This window comes from Candoia aspera, chromosome 1 (genome assembly GCF_035149785.1).
Source record: "Candoia aspera isolate rCanAsp1 chromosome 1, rCanAsp1.hap2, whole genome shotgun sequence".
NCBI classification, from domain to species: domain Eukaryota; kingdom Metazoa; phylum Chordata; class Lepidosauria; order Squamata; family Boidae; genus Candoia; species Candoia aspera.
The window spans coordinates 303,650,206-303,672,411 of NC_086153.1; the positions used below are offsets into that span (position 1 = coordinate 303,650,206).

Consider the following 22,206-nt stretch of genomic DNA (forward strand, 5'->3'; position numbering starts at 1 on the left):
GCCTTCCAAGAATTTAAGCAACTCTTTGCATCCCAGCTGCTTTTAAAGCATCCTGATACCACGGAGCAATTCATAATGCATTCAGATGCTTCAGATTTTGCTATTGCTGCTGTCTTATTGCAATATACTGACAAAGTAGGGAAGACATTGCTTCCTTGTGCCTTTTTCTCTCGCATGCTCTCACCAGCAGAGAGAAACTATGATGTTTTTAACAAGGAGCTGCTGGCAATTAAAGCAGCATTTCAAGAGTGGAGGCATTGGCTAGAGGGTGTGACCTTTCCTGTGAAGGTTTGCACTGATCACAAGAATTTACAGCTTCTACAAAACACCAGATCGCTCACCCCACGCCAAATCAGATGGAGCCAGTTTTATTCCCATTTCAATTTTGTTATTTCCTATGTTCCCGGGGTGCAGAACTGTTTGGCAGATGCCTTGTCTTGATCCATTCAGGCAACCCCCACTACTCACCAGGAGGTCCAGGCTACTATATTACAACCTCACAACTTTGATCAGTCTGTGAGGGGGAACCAGACTGATTTTAGCAGCAGGCAGACAAGCAGAGGACCTATTTGCAAGGGTCAAAGCTCAGCAGCCACAGGACCCGTATGCCAGGGCCAGGATGGATGACCTCCAGAAGGGTCTACAAGACACTGCATTCCCATTTAATGTGGAAGCAGGAATCCTCTGGCATAGTGGGCAATTATACATTCCCCCCTCATTGAGGGAAGAAGTACTGAGACTTTGCCATGACCATCAAACAGCTGGGCATGGAGGTGTTTTCAAAACTCTCCATAGAGCTCTGAGAGATTACTGGTGGCCTAAGATGACTGCAGACATAAAGGGTTACGTAGCTTCTTGTCATACCTGTAGATGAGCCAAGCCTCTCCCAGGGAAGCCCGCAGGACTCTTGCAACCCCTACCCACCCCCAGTGGGCCTTGGGATACAGTTTCCATGGATTTCATCACTGATTTACCCCCGGTCCAGGGGCTGACTTCCATACTAGTGGTGGTGGACCTTTTCACTAAAATGGTGCATTTTATTCCTTGCAAGGGCCTCCCATCTGCACAAGCCACAGAGCAGTTGTTTATAGACCATGTTTTTATTGGTATATTGTTTTTCTGCTACAGATTAAGGTTACTGTGGTAACTAATGATTTTGGCCAGGTGAGGAGGTTGAATTTAATTGTCTTCTTTTCAGGCGTTAGTAGTTGTTAATAGCCTGAAGCAAGGGCAGTTAGCTTGGTTTCAGTTTTTCCTTCTCTTTAGGCATGTAGAGAGTATGCAGCTGACGGAGATCTCTCTCCTCTCTGAGAGCCTGTGAGAATGCAGAAGCCTGTAAATATGTTTTTGTGCTTTCTGTAAATAAATGTATTTTTATAGAAATGCCTGGTGTGTGTCTTTTCTGATCTCTCCTGGGCCAAATGCTTTCTAGCACTCTGCCAACAGTTTTTAGATATAGAGGCATGATAAATCACTTGATGAGTGACAGAGGCCCTCAGTTCACCTCCAGGTTCTGGAGGGCCCTTTTCCAGTCATTAGGGATCCAGATTCACCTATCATCGTCGCATCATCCTGCTAGTAATGGACAAGCTGAGAAAATTAACCAATGGTTACAACAGTATCTCAGGTGTTACACCACTTATCGGCAAGACAATTGGCCAGCCCTGCTCCCCATGGCAGAATTTACTTATAACAACTCTGTGCAGTCCTCTACCAAGATGTCTCCTTTCCAAGCACTCTAAGGGGTTAGCCCTCCGGTGTTGCCCACCTCCTTCCAGCAGGGAACTATTCCAGCGGTGGCTGATTTACTTGAAGAGCAACAAGCCGCACAGGAGTTGTTAAAGGAGCAGCTGAACAGGGAAAAAAATACTTACAAGAGAGCTGCAGATGCTCACAGACAAGAGGGGCCAGTGATTGCTGTAGGAGACAAAGTGTGGCTCTCTACCAAGTTTTGTACTTCTACCAGGCCTTCCAAGAAGTTGGACTCTACGTTTGTGGGCCCTTTCACTGTGGTGCAGCAGATAAATCCAGTGGCTTATCGTTTACAGCTGCCAGCATCCATGAAAGTCCATCCTGTGTTTCACAGATCATTGCTAGCCAAAGACTCTCCACCAAGTGCCTTACGATTGCAAATGCCCCCCACCCCACCTCCAGTAATTGTGGATGGGGAGGAGGAATACAAAGTCAAGGTCAAGGAAATTCTGGACTCTAGGACGAGGGGAAGGGGCATCCAATATAATACACTGGAAAGGGTACCCTGAGGTAGAGCGCACATGGGAAAATGCCAGAGATGTGCACGCACCAGCGCTGGTTCATAGATTTCATCAGCTTTTCCTTCACAAACCCAAGCCTTGCACTCTCCCAGAGATTCCGCACTTGGCTGAGCAAGCAGAGGAATCCCAAGCAGAGGAGTTCATAAGTTGGCAACCTACACCCCCGCCAGAGGCTCTGAGGTCAGAGCGAGAGGAGGGGGAGCCGCAGCCCTTCACCTCCGGCTTGCATTTCCCAAGGGGGAGGGGGGAAGAATCTTCTAATTATCTATTTTCCAGAAGCAGCCACCTGGGCCAGAAGCGTTATCAGAACTGGAGAACAGCAGTGATTCGTCCTTGGAGTTTTCCTTTGAAGAATTTCCATCATTGCCCAGTTCCCATGGGAGCTTGGAGGGGGAGATGGACTCTCATGAGACTTTGGAGGGAGGAGGGAACTCTGGAGAGGAGGGGGCTGAAATGGAATGTGAATCTGGAGGGGAGGGTGATGTCATGAGCACTGATGGTGAGCAGGAGGGGGCCCCTATCCAGGGGGGAAAATGCATGCGTAGTAGCGAGAATTTGAGCTGTCATTCAAAGAGACACAGAACAGACCCGCCTTGACTTTTGGGGTTTATCTGTATGGGTTTTCTCACGCTTCTTCAGCTTGTTAGGATTTTCTGTCTACTATAGCAGCAATAAAACACTAGAGACCTATTCCTCATCTTGGTGTGGTTCTTGCTTAGTCAGGACAGGAAGTTTGATTAAATCTCTTCCCTGCAACAAAGGTATTTTGCTAATGACAGGCACATCCAGTTCCTCCTCTTTGCATCCTGTTCCCAATTCCCCCCCTTCTCTATGTTTGTTTTTTTTCAGGTTAGAGAAGCTCTCGGGAGGTACTTTGTTTAAAAATAGGAAGCTGTCATTAGCCAATATTGTCAATACTTTAGTATTGCACATTGCACTAAGCCATTGTTTAACCACAGTTGATTGTTTGGCTGGGTTCATACATCCCATTAAACCAAACCAAACCAATCATGTGTAACCCAGCCACTGACTGGCATGTGTTTTGGATTGTTTTTGTTCCATCATGAGCTACCAGACATTTATCTTTGAACCTTCTGCTTGTAAAACACATTATTGACCACTGAAATTTCTTTCCTTTTTTTTTTTTTTGAGCCATGTTCTGCACTATGTTGTATGGTGACCTCTGAAAATAATTTAATCTCCTGCAGCTATTTTTTGACTAGTTTTAAATCCCACCTTTCCTCTAGGACCTGAAGGCTTAAACAGCATTCTCTCCTCCAATTTTTCTCAACAAGAACTCTACAGGTTAGGCTGTAGGTTAGGCTGAGAGAGTATAACTAGCCCAAAGTCACCCAGTCGACTTTCATGGCTGAGAGTGGACTTGCACACACACACACAAATCAAAGATTTAAATGATATTTATTTTTTGTTTGAAACATTAGGAATTGCAGTAATCAACCACATACATCAGTTGTTGAAACATCAAAGCAGCTTCTTAATTAGACAAGCCAATTTTATAACAAGCATCTAAAATTCCATAAATAAACAAGAAACCAAATTCTTTACATTTAGTACACAGTGCAAAAACAGAACCATTTATGCAGTGCAAAACTTTTAAAGCTTTTGGAATAAAGGCAGCCAGGCATATCCATGTATCAGTCTTCCCCAACTAGTGTTCTTCAGACTGGCTGGACTGCGTCACTTCCCAGAATGAACTGGTTGGGAGAGGTAACTTCACGCAAAGGATGTCATGTGTCCCAGTAGCCTTTCTGCAATCCCCAGAAAGTAAAATGGGGATAGCAAAGTCTTAACTTTGCAGCCTTACAATATTCATTAACATAGTAACTTAAGGTATTAATTTCACCCCTTAAATCCATCCCAAGATTGATTTTATTTGTCTGGGGACATTAAGGGGGAAAAGTTTAAGGCACCCATTTTGCTTTTTTTTTTTTTTGCCATGCAAAACAAAATAAAACAAAGCCAGACATTTTGACCCTGTCTGCTCTGGTGATATTTATTTATTTCTCAAATTTGTACTACCACCCATCTCCCCCCAAAGAGGGACTCTGAGCGGTTTACAATAAATTAATCCATTAAACATTAAAAACAGTAATCATAATAAGCTTAAAATACAATACAATAGAAATTAAGTAAAAAAAAAAACACCTCAAAATTAAGATATGAGTGACTTCATCAGCAACTTTGGAGTCCATTTGAAAAAGAATGGCAAAAACAAACAAAAAAACCCCTGTGCAGTCCATCCCTTATATCCTCAGACTACCAAAGGAAAAGACAGTTAACATCATCTCAGCCTTCAGTTTGGACATTTGGACAACATAAGGTATCAAAATGTCACTTAAACACAGCTGTTGATATCTTTCAAAAATATTCTTTTTTATTTAGTTGCTAAGCCATTAGTCTTTAATCATGAAAGTTACTTTTCTTGGCCCATAATTCAGAAGAATCTGATAGCCTAATTTATTTTGATCAACTATCAATATCCAACTCTCAAAACAGGACAGAGGTTCCCTATATTACTATTAGCTGCATGTAAGTATATTTCCCATTGGCCATGCCTGAATGATCATCTTTAGTCTCCTTAAGCTGAGACATGGACTGGCATTTTACTCATACAAGGAATTTCCAATAACCACACTTTTCCATTTTGACTTTGCCTAACTGGTAATCAAAATTTTTTATCATCAGTACAAACAAGCTAGGCTGTTAGTTTAAAATTAAAACTCAATATCCTGGCTAGGAAACAAGTGTTTTGATTTGGATGGGATGGAAAAAGTGTTTAATTGGGGGCTTGTAATTTAATTATGTCTGAAATAGACAAACACAGTCATACTCGTTTGGTAAGCCAATATGTTATCAACCATAGCATCTTGTCTCAGAAGTCTCTTTGAACTAGGAGAGACAGAGAGCTATGCATCACTTAAGAAAGACAGTTTTGTAACACTGTCTACAGTACAAACAACATTTTATCAGAATCAGCTTTGAGGGTAACACATGCACTTAGTTTTTAATGCATACCATAAGTTGACATTCCCTAGAATAAAATTTAAAAAGACACCAAATTGAGCTATTTTATTATAAAGGGGTATGGTTTTAAGTAGTTCCCTATTCTTTCTATGAAGCCAGTAATCTGTAACACTAAGAGAGAAAGAGACACATTAGGATTTCTTCACTGGTAGATAAAAGTTGATAAAACAAACCAAGATTCAGGGGTACCACCCTGTATGACCTTTGCAACAGCACTGCAAAGGTTTCTGATGGCCAGTAGTCTTACAATAACAAGCAAAAAGCCCCCAAAAAACAAAACCCCAACAACAACAACCCTCTCTGCCATAGCTTGTCTTTTACAAACTACTCATCTCTCAGCTTCATCATTTGTCATCTGCAAAATACGAACATGAAGTGGTGAACTTTGATCACAACTTTATATACTTCTGTTGAGCAGTTTTAGAATGATGTGTTAAGGTTTTTTCCCCAACTATAATAATCCAGTAGTGCTTTGTAATTATATATCCAGGATGACTAACTACATTCTCACAGAGAACTATTTGTTCTGCCCTATAAACTGCCAGTTTGAATTAGTTTTATTCTCTACTATTTGGCATTTGGCACCTAACTTGTATACTTCAGAATACCAAGTAACAAAATAAACTGAAATTGGTCCACTCATATAAGCAGGTCAATAGATAGTACAAATTATTTTACCCTTGAAAATCAAATTTCACCAGAAAGCATAGAGGGCCATTGACATCTGTAAGCTAGCGTATGTGAAATACTGCTTTTATGTATGCTTTTTTTCCTTATTCATGAAAGCTAGGGCCTTGATATGTACATCATCCACAGATACCGATCATTGTACAACTCTTTGGATTGTAAATTTGAAACCTTTGACTGCTTGTAAAGTCATTGTGTCATAGTACCTTCATGTGTATACTGGCCTGCAGACTTGAGGGGAAAAAAAAGCTCTCATGAATTTTCCTCAGCTATACTTTTTTCTCCTTCAATGTATCTGGTCAAGCACAAAGAGGAAAACTACAAGGCTATCTGGGTTATCAACCTAAGATTAATAATAGGCATTTTCAATACATTTTCTATACTGTTGTCAACAAGAGGTAGTTTGAAAGAAGGCACTTCATCAATAAACCAGCTAGCCATAAGCTGGGTATTTTCTTTTCATTAAAATTAGGTAAGTGTATTAAGACATTAGAAAACTAGGAGTAAAATCTCATTTCCTGGGAGAAGACATCTAAATCCACTGAAATCCTTATTCCATCAACTTGGATAAAAATACAAAAAGTTTTAAAAATTACAGTGCTTCATAATAGATATATGAGGCATTTCATTTGATTGCAAGGTGAATTTTACCAAAAAAACGGACTTCACGCCTCCCAGAAATATTGAAAGCAGCAATTCTAACTAAGTGTAACTGCTTAAAGTTATGCTACAAAGTGTTACATTTCAATCAATTAAAGAGATATGACCGTGTCACATTTCCATTTATAGCTTACAAAAAATTTTTTTTAACATAGATCTGATATTTAATGTTGATCTCATACTTCCTGCAAGGAAAGAAGCAATTTCTAGTCAGAAGAAAGTTTGACCTGGCTCAAAGGAGTAAAGAATTGACTACATATGATGGAAACCTCAGCTGGCCTGAATGTAAAAGTTGTCAAATTGTATCAGTTCAAAAGAGTGGGTCCCAATGGCTGCCCAGCCATTCTCTGGACTGTGTGTGGTGACATTCTCCCAGAGAGGATAACCATTCAACATGCCAGAGGCATTGGATCCCTGTCAAAAAGAAGGGAAGAGCACAAACTTGTATGTAGTTACAGGAGTCAGCGTTGTTTTCAGTATAATGATGGAGCACGTTGCAAGGCAGAAAATAAATCTCTCTACTCTGTTTAGAAAATACTTTCGTTTCCCACAAGGCAAATGCAGTACAAGATCTCCACTGAAAACAAATTTACAAAATAGTTGCTTGATGGATTACTTACATTGATGAAAACCAGAAACCAAATCATGGCCACATTCCATAATTCCATGATTCCATACCCCTCCCACTGACCTTTATTTGCACCATGCCTACTTATCCACAATCTGGATACTCTGCAGAGATATGGACTTCAACTCCCAGAATTCCCCAGCCAGCTTGACCCTTTCTGAGACTTCTGAAAATTAAAACACGCACATCGGGGTGGGGGGGAGTTAGGGAAAAGCTGGCGTATCTTGCTATTTCAGGATTAATTCCTGTCATTGCTATGTCACAGGAGCAAGTCTTCTGCAAGCTAGACTAAGCGGAGGAAAACTACATGCTTTTTCCTCTATTCACTTCATTCAGAGGAATAAATCAGAGTATATCCCCACCCCACAAAAAGCAACCTCATGTTGCACAGTCCAGATTGTAGAAATGATATGAAAATCTGTATCTACGCTGCATCCCAAGAAATGCATTATAGATCAAAATCTGAACTCAGGAAGGGCTGTTCTCAGAAAATATGTGGATAGGCAGGTTGGGATATTCTTGTACTGATCTCTATGAGGCTATTCTTGAACAAAGGAACCTCTCAGCATGATACTACTGAATTGCAGCTTGTCAGGTAGTTGAATTTTAATACCTGTGCTTTAATGAGATAGATCTTTTTCCCTCTATAGGAGTTGATCAGCTTACCAGTATTTGGATGGCACTTCAGTGCTTACCTTAAGAATCAGAGTGAGTGTGTGCCATCTGTTTGCTCGCACACCAGATAACCCTTTCATCAAGATTCTGTCACCAGCTACAAATGAATAACATTTTAAAATGTTTTCTTTATTTAGGAAAGGAACTGAAATTATGTGCAACAGAAGTTCTAAACCTGAACAAAATTAAACAAAACAAAATTAAAAGTGTAATAGAATACAATACAATAGAGAGCCAGTTTGGTCTAGTGGTTAAGGTGCTGGGCTAGAAACCAGGAGTCTGTGAGTTCTAGTCCGGCCTGAGGCATGAAAGCCGGCTGGGTGACCTTGGGCCAGTCCCTCTCTCTCAGCCCAACTCAGTGCAATGTAGACTAGCCTCCTTGTGGTGCACCCCGGGCAATGTGACTTGTCATGGCTAAATAGTCTACACATCTGGCTGCTGGACCTCACAAGAATTTCCCAACAAGAAAAAGCAGCATGAACACCAAACTGCTATGCCATACGATTAAAAAAAAAATACAATTAGTACATTATACTCAAACTTCGGGACACAGCGACAAATTTAAAAATAAGCTAAGAATAATAACTAAACGATAGTTTTCAATATTGTAATTTACTTATTGTTGTATAGCTGAGGGATTAATTGAAGTTCTAGAGCCTGGGTGCCGGTACAATTTATCTGCTTCTTCAAATAAATGTGCGAAATAATGGTATTCGCATGAAAGATTTGCAGTGCAGTTATCAAGAATCTAAGAATAGAGGGCAATTCATCCATCCATCCAACCCTCCCCCACCCCACAAAACACATTTAAAAGCAACTACTCACCAAGATCTCCTGTGACTCGATACGTGCCATCAGGAAAAACCCAGAAGAAAATTCCTTCAGCAGCTGCAACATATATGCCACCTTTTTTAATTCTTCCAGCAATGAATGCTCCTCCTTTATTTGATTCTATATAAATGTCACAGGTTATTGTGAAATTTACCCTGCAAGAACAAAAGGAAGATGGTCAAATTTCAGACTGAAGGTTTTTAGGAATGAATATTAATAATCTTAATGTTTTCCTATTTTGAAATTAGAATTTGTAACCCCAGAAGGGGGAGGGAAAAGGTGATCAAGATCACAATTATAATATGTCATGGGACATCTTTTCTTCCTATTTCTCCCCTAAACCTCTAAAGTTATACTCTAAATATAATGATGCTTTATTTAGTACTAAAAGTCATTCCATGTAAGACTTCCCAAATAGGAACTGCTTCATCTTAGATTGCCTTTTAGCAAAGATGAAGCAGGACATATTATAGACAAGATCAACAATCTTTGTAGGGACCAGGCAAAATCCATCTTCAAAACTGCCTGATATCTTACAATATTCTGAAATTTTGTTTCCTACAATGCCAACACTTCACAATACTTTAGGAGTTTTTTAAGTTTAATTTGAGCTCACTCAATACTATCTAGGGCTATTGAAAGTGTTATATTACCTACCTGTATTATAAAATTACAGAAATACCCTGGAAATACCTCCAAGAGCAACAGATATGCACCTATCAGCCTCTCTAAGAGAACTGAATCTAAAAAGATAACCAAAAATATAATGCAATGTTCTATTTATCTGGCTACCGTGCTATCCTAGCTATATGGGTCTCTACTTTATTGCCAGGTGCAATTTTTTCTAGCTTGGTATAGCTCCAAGGAAGAAACAAGCACCAAAGATGAGGTCAAGGGAAAGAATAGTACGGAAGAGAATAAGCAATTATCTGATTGTTCTTTACAAATTTATTTGTAAACCATTCTATATTCATTTTTTTAAACTGAAGGGCACCAGAGTCTCTTAAAATAAATTAAATCAGTTTATTTACAGTAAGTTTATTTTCGAGGCTCCAGTACTCAAGAAAGCAAGTAATTCATGCTTTGAATTATAATTTGTATTTTTGTAACATACCTACTTTCAAGAATACTGGCTAGGATAATTTCCTTCATAGGAAATCTGTTCAGTTCTCTTTTAGCAATGGCTTGCACTCAACAGCTTCTCATTACACAGAAGGAGGCAGTAGGTGGCAATCTTGGATCACACTAAAAACATTATTATGTAGCACTAGGTTTACATAAGCACGATGACACCTCAGATTCAGCAGAAAAGGCATTTTATGGGTCCCATCTACCCATAGTTCCATCTGGCAGGACCCAGGAAGAGAACTTTTTTTTGCTGTGACACCTGCCTTCTGGAACATCATCCCCTCTGAGGATAGATGGGCTCCAAGCTTGTGGCCTTCAGGAAGCCCCAGAAGACATGGCTGTGCCATCAGGTCTGGGGATCCCATGGATGTGGGGACCCTGAAAGGTGGCTGTATTGTCTGTGAGTTGTAGGATGGCACTCTCCCACATGTTTATGTTTCTGGTTCATTGTTTTAATTGTTTTACTTTTTTTGTATGAGTTTGTCTTTGCTGTTTTAACTTGTGAGCCACCAGAGTCACATAAGTGAGATGGGCAGCTATATAAATGGAATGGAATGGCATGGAATGAAGAATAACACAATAAACAAGTCATCAGCAAAGGATTCTTCTCTGCAACTATAAGTTCACTGCTGTGACCACATTTCATAGTAAACTTTGGACTAGACTGTAAATACAAGGTACTACATTCACTACATACCACTTATAGTTGCCTATAATGCTGATTGTGTTCTTTGCATCTGTAACCCAGGTTACAGGTCTCTGAGTCACCACTTGTCGGAGAGTAAAGACATGCTCCCCTGGATCAGAAGCATTAATAAAATACTCAAACACTCCTGTTTGATCAGCAAAGTATGGTGCTTCACTGAAAGGTGGGTTGCCTATTTGAAGAACATAAATTTTATTATTTCAATCCCTCACAATCACAGGTGTTCACATTATTCAAAAGCAGCAATTTCTTAGTTCCAAAAAAACCCATTATAATAGTTTATTACCATACCTACTGAAAAACTCATTTTTACTGTCTTAACTGGTCATCTCTTCATCATTATCAAGCTAAATGGAAAAAAAAAAACAGAAAGGCCACCAAGGACAGTCAACTGAAATCTGCAAGTGTTTGGGAAATCTGGTGGGTTCAGATCTCAGTATTCATGGCTATTTGTGACTTACACCAAACTAAGGCTTTTTCAAAACTAGAAAGCTACGGAAAGCAGTTCAATGAACAAGTGCGCGGACTGCCCAATTTGCAGCAATAATCACCAAGCAGAGCTGAACAGTTGTCTATCATGGATGGTTTAATTTGGATTCCTGTCCCAAACAGGGGATTAGACTTAATGATGTCAGTAGATTCTCCCAATCTTTTGATTTCTATATTTACTATTATAGGTTTCTGTTCAACTACTATCAGGAATGCTAGAGAATTTATACTATTGATAAGGGCTCTATCCTTGGCAAAGATGACTGACAGCCTAGGATCATCAAATAAGGAATTCTCTCAAAACAGCTTTATGTTGACTTACGGATATTGAAATCATCTTTGTAAGAGGAAGGAAAAGATTGAGATGGAGGAGGTTCTGAAAAAAAACTTTTATGGCCAGTTGTTAGAGTTGTCAAAGTATAGATCTCATCCAAGCCCAAGTTTAGTGTCAACATTCCTTCAGAGATCTGCACAGCAAGAAGGAGAGAACAAGTGACCCACTAGTAACAGCATGTACAGGGATATTTTCCAGTGTGGGTATACAGGAAAGGATTCATTCTTGGAACACTGACAAGAATAGGGCTCTAGCTTCAAACTATTATTCCAAATGTTTTACTAAGTTTCAGCCATACAGTGTCCCCAAATCAGCAATTTACTGTGACACTATAAGGAGTTATAGACAGACTAAAGTTTTGGTTTTGTATGCTGCCCAGAGTCCACTGAAGTTGGGTGCATATAATAAATTAAATACATACATACATACATACATACATACATACATACATACATAGGCCTTACAGTTCTATCATGAGGCATCAAACATATGCTCTGAAACAGGAGTGCAAAAAAGTATGAACACTGAGCCACATGCAGCAGAAGGGTATCAACTGAAGCTAGAAATCTCCCACTTGACTCAACTCAAACTGCAATTTTTTTCTCCATAGAGCTATGGCACAATAATATATGATTGAAACAACACTACAGCTCTGGGTGGGAGAGAAGAACTGAGACTGCTCACATTTCTTTTCTCAATTCTGGTTGCCTCATTAAAAGCAGAAATATGTTACCTGCAGTGTCAAGATGCATGTATTTCAGACATGGGAACTTCATAAGATTCCTCCTACTTAAACAGCTTCCCTCTTATGTTACAGAGGCAGCTTTGTAGAAGGTAACATGCAGGCAAATGCTCTTCCTTTGTATACCTTTAGTTCTTAAAGGCAATATCCATCAACTCTATCATAGTCATATTCACCCTGTAACTTATGGCACACTCACATTTTTAGGCCCAAGTGACTGAAATAATGTAGAGTTGGCAGGAGAAAATTCAAGCTTGGAATACCACATCTGAAGAGATTTCAACTTGCTCTGAGGAGAAAAAAAATCACATTAGATTTTCTTTATAACATCTCAAACCGTTTTTTAACTGTCAAAGATGTCCACTTTCCCCCTCAAAACCTCTATCAAACCTCATTCCCTCCAGAAGTTTTGGAGTTACAACTCCCAAAATTCCCAGCCAGAGAGAAAGATGATATAGTATGATGTGAGGTAATCATTCTAAGAGGATGAAATGATTTTGCATGGATAGAACAATCCTAGATGAGAGGAATAAAGTGGAGGCAGTCAGTCAGGAGATGGGGACTGTTCCCTGTAATACAGGCCTATATCACTTTTGTTGATTTTTATCTCTCCAGGACACTTCTGTTAACACAAAGTCCTCTCACAGGCTATGGATCCAGCAGATCCAAGCCAGGCTCTGAAGAGCTGTTACTCATTCATCTTGAATTTCCCATTTCAAGGTCTATAGAACTTTCTACACACACATACGCATGCAGCAAAGGATCACCTTCACCTCATCAAATCTCTTCTAAACAGCAGGTTTGCAGAGTAGCATTCAAGACAAAATAAAATAATTTGATATATTTCAGAAATGTGACAAAACAATAATGAGAATTGAATTATTTCTGTATGAACATCAATGTATAGATGTGGGCAAATCAGACAAACTAATGCAAAATTGTGCATAATCAGTTTAGTACAAACAGTAGTTTCCAATGAGAAAAGAAGCCGATCCAGATTCTTTTAACGAAGTTACCCAAGCTAGAATTTTGAGGAAATTCTATCCCTTTATCGTCTCTGCACAATACAGAAAAATAATATACTCAGAAGAAATATGCTATGGGATGCTAATGTGCTCTGCAAATATTTGGCTGGTCTGCATTATACTGTAAATCTAATTAAAATAGAACAAATAGGATTCTATTATTTTGAACTTTGGGAAGTTATCAGATTAGACAATGGCACTAAGTAATATATAGACCCCTTCTTTTTCTATGAAAGTAGATCTTTCTTTTAAAACTACAGATCTTTACATCATCCTATCTTTTAAAACTACAGATTCTCAACAATTTCCTTATATATTATAATTTATGGTACATGCTACCATTCAGCATAAATGTCCAGGTACAGGATAGCTGAACCCACAAGATACATTGATGGCCATCAACCTGGATGGTTTTCAAACGAAATTGATCAAATGTATGGAGAAGGCTAACGATGTCTATTAATTAGGATGACTGTATATTCATTTCAGTATCAAGGTTATTGTGTCTCTAATTACTAGTTACTAGCTAGAACATGAACAACAAGATGCCACTGTGCTCATATCCTCTTTGTGGGCTACCCACTGGTATCTTTTTAGCAACTGTGATCCACTGGATGCTGCCTAAATAGGCCTTTGGTCTCAGCCACCACAATCCTGCTGTGGTGGCTTAGGTAGACACAGCAGCAGAAAATGAAGGGGAAAAAAACTAAACTAGGAAGTCAAAATAACAAAGCAAAATACCTTTTTGTAAAGATTGATACCAGACTATTGAAATTACACAAATTTCTTCATTTTTTCTATGTTGTAATTCAATTTTTTATGATGAATTGAACCTAGACCATATGGAATCACACTGTCCAGTCTTGACTCTCTCTTGATACAAAGCTGATTTAAAAGCTTCAAAGTAAAGTTGACAAATTTCATACAACCAGCATTTACAGTTTGGAATTCAACCATTCTTCCATGAGTACATGATCATCTTTTTTGCCACAATCCAAGCACAATATATCCAAAGTTCTTTGCAGATTGAACATTTCCACTTTTTTGAAAGATAATTTAACAATACATTGATATCTTTAATCCTTAACTGCCTTTAAAGAATCTGGTTCACCATGGCTATAATATTTGACCAATAAGGAATTATATATTTACCAAAATTGCTCAAAATCTATTATAAATCTAGCATAGAAACAGACCCAAACTTAAAAAAAAAATTCTCTGAAGTATCCCTTAATGCTATGGCAAAGTAGCAAACCAAGTAGATAACAAATATTTTAATGGTATTTATTGTCATTTTAAAATTCTTTTGTAGAATCTCAGAAGTTCTATTACAGCTAGTCCTCAACTTATGACCATTCGTTTAGTGACCATTCAAAGTTATGACAGCACTGAAAAAAGTGACTTGTGACCAGTCCTCTTAGGCACTTACAGCTCTTGCAACATGATCAAAATTCAGGCACTTGGCAATCAGCATGTATCTACCATGGCTGCAGTGTCCCAGGGTCACACAATCACCATTTGCAACCTTCCCAGTCAGCTTCCAACAAGCAAAATTAATGAAGAACCTCTTGATTCATTTAACTGCATGGTTCGCTTAATGACTGCTGCAAAAAATGTTGTAAAATTGGGTGCAGTCACGTGATGCCTTGCTTAATGACTGCACCACTTAATAAATTTTCCAGTCCCTATTGTGGTCATAAGCTGAGGACTACCTGGACATAACAGTTGGTTAAGGATAATGGTTCCATTATGATTTCTAAAAAAAAAATTACTAGTCATTTTAAAATAAGAAAAAAATCAAACTTATAGTATAATTATAACTAGAATAATTGCCAAGATAGATAACACTCAAGCTTAGCTCACAATGGTATTTATTCAATACTGTTTCTGTTCCAACGCATGACTGAGGTTAATAAATAAGCCTCATAATACTGTTTAAAATGAGAAAAATTAAAGGCATTATCATAAGAAAGACCTAACTTGAACAGGAAAATTCTGGGTATTTGTTCCTTCCATTAAAAAATTAACTATTAGCTTATCAATTGGTTTAAAAAAATTAAATGGAACCAACAGCAGCAGAACTGAAGATAAATGAACCACACTTTAATTCATTTTGAGGTAAATGGAAATCTGAGTTGTGGCATAGGCAGGCAAAACAATGAAGCGCCATGAATCGAGACTGCGCCATGTTTATTTGTTCATGGACAACTTCTGACAACAGCCAATAAGACTAGGAGCATAGGAATGGAGTTTGTCCTTGAATTAGTTATATGTAACATTCAACTACATAGTCACTTCAAAAATGCCAATCATTATAATTGCTATAGATAAACAAAACAAAGTACTGCCTGATCCTGCTTTGATCATTTATTCTCTAAGGCACCCAACACGGTATTTGTGAATGAGGTACAGCTCAATTACTTACAAAGGATCCTTTCAGGTAGAAAACTGCTTTTTGGGGAGACACAGAATAGGAAGCAAGCGGTGGCCTGATGCACTGTGACTGGCTATGAGTCTGAAAATGAAGAAAAAGTTGCACAGATCAAATATCATCTCAGTCTAAGAAAACATATCATTCCTTTTATTTCCATCATCCAGATTGTACGTGACATTGCTTATTTAGACAAAGAGTGTCACCCCTATAGAAGTGAAATTAGCAAGTTCTGGAGAATCCTGAGGCTGACAAAGATACAAAAGGATTTAGATTTTTTAAAACATTTTTTAAAGGAGGGTGAAGAGGAGGTAGGAGAGAGAAATCTTAGAATAGCTCAGTGAGGACTGAGTATGTTTCGTGACCATGAAATACTGACGGGGGCAAGAGGAGAAGATTCTCCCTTTCTTAGAAAAGTGAAGAGGGAGAAAGCAAATGGAATGGAGTTACAGTGTTCTAAAGATGGAGTAATCCATAATGCAATATTCTGCAATAATAATTCTGTGTGCAACTTATGTCCAGGACATCCCTATCAAATGCAGTATTGTCTGGGAGTGGGAAATCCTGGGAACTAGGCTACCCTATCTGACATACCAAACAAATCAGGAAGTGGAAACTAAAGCAACAGCACACAGCCTATTGCGAAAAGAGAAATTACACTTACCCTGCCCCCCCAAAATACACACACATACACATAATCTGCAGAAACACAGACCAGTTTTGCACAGCTGAATTCATAGAGCATAATGCAAGACCATATTTCAAGACCACACCTCGAAGACCATTGAAGAATATAATGAACCAACTGTGATTAACAAAAACAAGTCATAAGCTCCTTATTATCCACTCAGTCTCTGAAAAAGCACCAGTTACAAAGATGTGCTCCGATATACAGTGTTAATATGGCATGTCAAAATGTTGAAAGGCCTTTATGCAGTTTATACCAATAATCTATACTACAACCCTATAAAGTAAATCAGTATAAATTATTCCTAGAAGACAAATGTGCTTGTCTAAGGCTACTTCCTGAAGCTCTATCAGAACTGAGACTCAAAAAGGGCACTGCTCACTCACAACTCAGTCTTAGGGACTACATTAGACCAACTGAAAAACACTAGTACCGTGCTCTTCACAGAGAATTAAATAGAAGCATTCATTTCCAAAATATCAGCAGGTGGCAGCACTTCGCTGGCTTTGTCAGGGCTCAGAAGCTAAACAGGGTTACTAGTTGAATGGGAGAAACCAGGCTATAGACCAGGGTTTCTCAACCAGCGTTCTGTGGGACCCTAGGGTTCTGTGAGAGGTCACTAGGGGTTCCATGGGAGATCACAATTTATTTAAAAAATTATTTCAAATTCAGACTTCACATTAAAGAGGTAAGTTTCATTCTTTATTTTTAGTTTAAGAACACTGTTAATACGTATATACAGACCTACCCATGATACGAATACAATAGTTATGTAACATCTGGCCTATATTTGAGCCTGAATGTGCAGGGTTTCCCCAGAGCCTGAAAAATATTTCAACTGTTCCTCCAGGGTCAAAGGTTGAGAAAGGCTACTATAGACTATACTGGAAAGTCAGAAAACATCTTGCAGAAAGGCAACAGCAAACTGCTTTCATATTGTTGTCATGAAACTACATAGACGTGTTCATGAAGTTAGCAGGAGTCAAAAGCAACTCAAAGAACACTTTACTTCCATACATTCGTACTGTTAAACTTCCATAAAGTTTAGTGTTTGAAATCCATTCTACATTAGATGAAGTTTGCCAAATAACATTACCATTGTTTCAATGATGATAGTCAGATTGCCTAGCCCATCAGTCAGAGCCACAAAGCTTCCACCTCCTTTCAGATGCCCATCTACTTGCAGGTAATACCAGCCTGGTTGTGTGAACTGCGTTGTGTGTGCTGTGTCAAAACAAGAAAGAGTAGTGAAATCCTCTCTGATGGGAAGAAAAAGATACCCTCCCCTAAAGGGAGGAATTCTCAAAAGTTAAAGCAGAAGAGGGCAGGCACTCATCCACACAGAACGCAAAGCCAAAAGGATTCCCCTATACAACAGCTATCACTTCACATTTCCAGGAACAGAATAAGAAAAAAGTGATAGAATAATTATCTTTTCTAATGGTAAATTCATTCTTCGGATGTGGATTTTGACACACTCAAAATGGGGAAGTTTGGGAGAAGGCTAAAATCAGAAAATGGGAGAGTGGGAGACCACCCCAGAACCCAACAATGACAGGAATATGCTCAATGAGCACTTAACGTGCTGAGGAATTGTAGAAGGAAGAAAACTGTGGGCAACGGAGAATCAAATGGAGCATTCCTGAAGAGGACATGAGGGACCAGTTTGAAGCTTGGACACAGACAGCAAAATTATAATATTCTGCTGGTTGGATGTCCTGCTTAAAAGTAACCCCTATGCTAAATGCATATGCACACAACCAGCTGCTGTCCTGACAAAGAAAAAAATGGTTTCAGCGCAGAGCAAGAGAAGAATGGGATAAAGTCAACACAAAATGACATAAAGAAAGAAAATAGCTCAATTTTCCTGCAAGTAAGCAATCATTTGCAGCGTCATCTTCCTCTGGCTTCAGTGCCCACACATAGTTACAACTCAAACAAAGGTACAGGGGTAACTTCCTACAAAATTGAGTACTGATGGGTACAAGGAAGGCAGAGGGGTGTGGATTTAATTCAGAGGAGCTCCTTCTTAATGTGCAGGATCATGAATGCAGCACCAGTCTGTGACTCAATAAAATTGCGGTGGTTTAGACCAATGGTTCCCAGCCTGTGCTCTCCAGCTACTTTAAAGTGTATTTCGTATAAATCCCAGACAGATCACAGATGATGTAAACTGGAAGGCTCCAGGCTAGGAAAGATCAGTCCTGATTGTCAACCATCTGAAAGAAAAAGTATTTTGAATGATTAAACAGTACAGTAAGAACAGCATTATGCTCTCATTTTGTTGTTTATTCGTTCAGTTGCTTCTGACTCTTCGTGACTTCATGGACCAGCCCACACCAGAGCTTCCTGTCGGTCGTCAACACTCCCAGCTCCCCCAAGGTCGAATCCGTCACCTCTAGAATATCATCCATCCACCTTGCCCTTGGTCGGCCCCTCTTCCTTTTGCCTTCCACTTTCCCCAGCATCAGCATCTTCTCCAGGGTATCCTGTCTTCTCACTATGTGGCCAAACTACTTCAGTTTTGCCTTTAATATCATTCCTTCAAGAGAGCAGTCTGGCTTTATTTCCTGGAGGATGGACTGGTTTGATCTTCTTGCAGTCCAAGGCACTCTCAGAATTTTCCTTCAGCAACACAGTTCAAAAGCATCTATCTTCCTTCACTCAGCCTTCCCTATGGTCCAGCTCTCGCAGCCATATGTTACTATGGGAAACACCATTGCTTTAACTATGCGGACCTTTGTTGTCTGTGTGATGTCTCTGCTCTTAACTATTTTATTGAGATTTGTCATTGCTCTTCTCCCAAGAATTAAACGTCTTCTGATTTCCTGGCTGCAGTCAGCGTCTGCAGTAATCTTTGCACCTAGAAATACAAAGTCTTTCACTGCCTCTACATTTTCTCCCTCTATTTGCCAGTTATCAATCAAGCTGGTTGCCATAATCTTGGTTTTTTTGAGGTTTAGCTGCAAGCCAGCTTTTGCACTTTCTTCTTTCACCTTCATCATAAGGCTCCTCAGTTCCTCTTCACTTTCAGCCATCAAGGTGGTATCATCTGCATATCTGAGATTGTTAACATTTCTTCCAGCGATCTTAACTCCAGGGATTCATCAAGCCCAGCTCTCATACAACTCACTTTTTTCATAATGTCATCAGAGCTTACTAAAACATAAGCATTGAATCAGTACATCTACTGTATAGTTTGAATTCAAAACCTGGTTGAGCCAAAAAATCTATACATGGGAAACAGAGTGAGCATACTACCTCAATCTTGACAAGACAAAATGTCTGAAATCTTTTCAAATCAACAGTAGTCCTAGGAAGCTACCCCAATCATGCAAAATCCTGCACATACATTGAAACAAACTGTTTTACTCCACGCACACACTTACAATTTTTAGCAAGAAACTATTTATTATTCATTTACAAAGATTTGTATTCTGCTCTACTCCAACAAGCATTACAATTCAAAACAGTGGATATTCAATATGCTACAACAGTTATATAGTAATCAGTAACATTTTAAGCAGCAGCTCAACATGCATTTAATAACTAGAAAAGTTTACGTTTAACTAAAAATGTACCTGTGATCCATATGGGAGAATTCACAGTGTAATGTCCACTCCATGGTTCTTGTGCGGTCATTAAACCACACCTTCCAAAGGGCAATTCTTCATAGTAACTAGCCACCAAATTCCAAGCGATAGTGCTAGGAACAGGGAATAAGAGAAAGGGAGGAAAATTATTAATTATATTCCTCTATTCATAATCCCAAGTTTTTAGAATCAGCTTATAGGAAACAGCAGTAATCATGCATGAGAGAGGGAGGAGGGAGAGAGATGGTTGCCAAAGCTGGAAATGCTGACACAGACTAAGTTTGGTGTGGTATTTATCTGCCTGCCTTTCACTCTCTTCTGAGACTCTTTAGCTGATGGCAATAGCGCAAAAAGTAGAAGGGAGGGGCTTCACAGATGTTTATACAAATAAATGGTTTAACAAAAATCAACCTATTTAAATTCAGCAGAAGAGCTACTATATATACTCAAGCATAACATGAGTGTATCTCAAGTCATTTATTAGGAAACACACTTACAAGGGGAAACAGCGTATCTGCAAAATAAATGCTCTTGTTATGGTTACTTCAGCTTTAGAAAAAAATTAGTTGGTCCAAGTTTCATGCACATAGTGATTTCATTTGTTAAAATTATTGACCCAATTGCCACTGCCAAGAGTGAAGCAAGGCTTTCACAGTATTATAGTCATGCATATATATTGTCATAAAATAGACTTTTATACCACCAAGCATGCTGACACATACGCAGTCATGTTCCCATTTACATAATTCTGGTTCAGGATTCGAGCCCAGCAACCAGCACCCACTTCATTGTTGAAAGTACTGTAATCTTCAGAAGACCAGAGTTTCTTTAGAGTTAATTGGGCTGCTTTTACTGTTTCTGTTCCTGGGTAGTGAGCCCTAGACAGAAAAAAAGTATGCATTTTAACTCTAATGCATATGCATTTAATTAAATAACATTCTAGGAAAGTATGTAAGGTGTGGTGTCTTTTCTTATAGCGGTATTATTCAGGGCTTCAACTTTTGATGGCTATATGGACAAATGTGCACTATCTCAATTTGTTTCAAAGAGTATCTCATAGCTCTTCCAGGGACACTCCAGCAATCTTTTTGATCCCATCTATTCCCCTTAGCTTTCACATTTACAGCAATAGTAAAGCCATGACATAGAAAACAAAACAGTTCATCCATGAATTCAGCAATAGCACTAAAAGGCTACCATTTACAATACGAATGCTCAGCATGTATACAGCATTTTAAAACTCAGAAATCTTTGAAAAATCCTGAAAGGTAAATCAATATGATAATCCCTGGATTGCAGTTGGCAAGTCTTAGCCTCAGTTTTCTTTGTGATTGTCTAGTGAGATCAAAGTGAAGACAGAATTTTAAATAAGGACTTCTGGGGTTCCACTTATTTACCAATATGCCAGCATTCTCTTATTATTTCAGAGCAGAATTCAGAGACATAAATGTCTATGGTCACAGTGCTTTTTATTTATGTATCTTAAAACAGGAGTCTAAATTCCTTCTGAAATGTAGAGATGCAAAATAATTTAGAGATGCACAACAATTACTTTCATTTTCCAGCCACATTCCTCAGCAAGACTGTTCACAAGCAAAGTAATCTCCTGTCCCCCTCATTTCTGCTGCCCACTTAATGGCTTAAGATTAAAAAGACCTTGCAGCTTAATTTTTTTTACTGTACTCTTGGATAATATTTATCAAATGTATATGGCCACCCATCTCATGGATATACTGTAAGCTATAAATCTCTCTAATATGTATATCCCTATGGGTATATCTAATTATTCTACCCTCTGCCCTCTACTATCTAGAATTAATAGAAGGCTTAAAGATTTTCCTTTGTCAATAAAGCTGGCAGCTGTCCCCCACCCCACTTTCAGGCTGGTAAAACCAATTTTCTTCCATCATCTTCAGCCTCCATCAGAGATCATCTGTGAAAGGCAGACCCTCTTCCTCCTCTGGTCTTTGGCAGGTTTTCCCTGGACTTGCTCTTGTTTGCTTCAGGAGGCTTAAAACTCCCCTCAAACCAAGATGCCAGAAACAACACAGCTTTAGCAGAGTAACATTGCCTAGCCTCTTTTAGGATTACCAGACATCCATGTATTTTCCTAACACCAACAGTCAATCTTCAACAGCCAGAAACTGTCTACCACCATCCTAGATGCCAGCCATTACACATCTCCATGAAGTTTGGTCTAGTGGTTAAGGCAGCAGGCTAGAATCCAGGCATCTGAGAGTTCTAATCCCACCCTAGCCATGAAAGCCAGCT

At 39.0% G+C, this 22,206-nt stretch overlaps 1 protein-coding gene across 3 annotated transcripts in view; it reads right to left on the reverse strand.

The window, feature by feature from the left end:
• Positions 1-3,673: 3,673 nt before the first annotated feature.
• Positions 3,674-22,206, reverse strand: part of GALC (galactosylceramidase) — a 63,545-nt gene continuing 45,012 nt past the window's right edge. For all 3 annotated transcript variants that reach the window (XM_063290191.1, XM_063290190.1, XM_063290192.1), the window contains exons 8-17: positions 20,658-20,813; positions 19,924-20,048; positions 17,439-17,566; positions 15,649-15,738; positions 12,398-12,487; positions 11,445-11,589; positions 10,625-10,805; positions 8,794-8,954; positions 7,989-8,065; positions 3,674-7,079 (exon numbers count right to left, since the gene is read on the reverse strand). In XM_063290191.1, the coding sequence (XP_063146261.1) occupies positions 6,936-7,079; positions 7,989-8,065; positions 8,794-8,954; positions 10,625-10,805; positions 11,445-11,589; positions 12,398-12,487; positions 15,649-15,738; positions 17,439-17,566; positions 19,924-20,048; positions 20,658-20,813 (1,297 nt within the window). In that variant the 3' untranslated portion in view covers positions 3,674-6,935. The remainder of the gene's footprint in view (positions 7,080-7,988; positions 8,066-8,793; positions 8,955-10,624; positions 10,806-11,444; positions 11,590-12,397; positions 12,488-15,648; positions 15,739-17,438; positions 17,567-19,923; positions 20,049-20,657; positions 20,814-22,206) is intronic.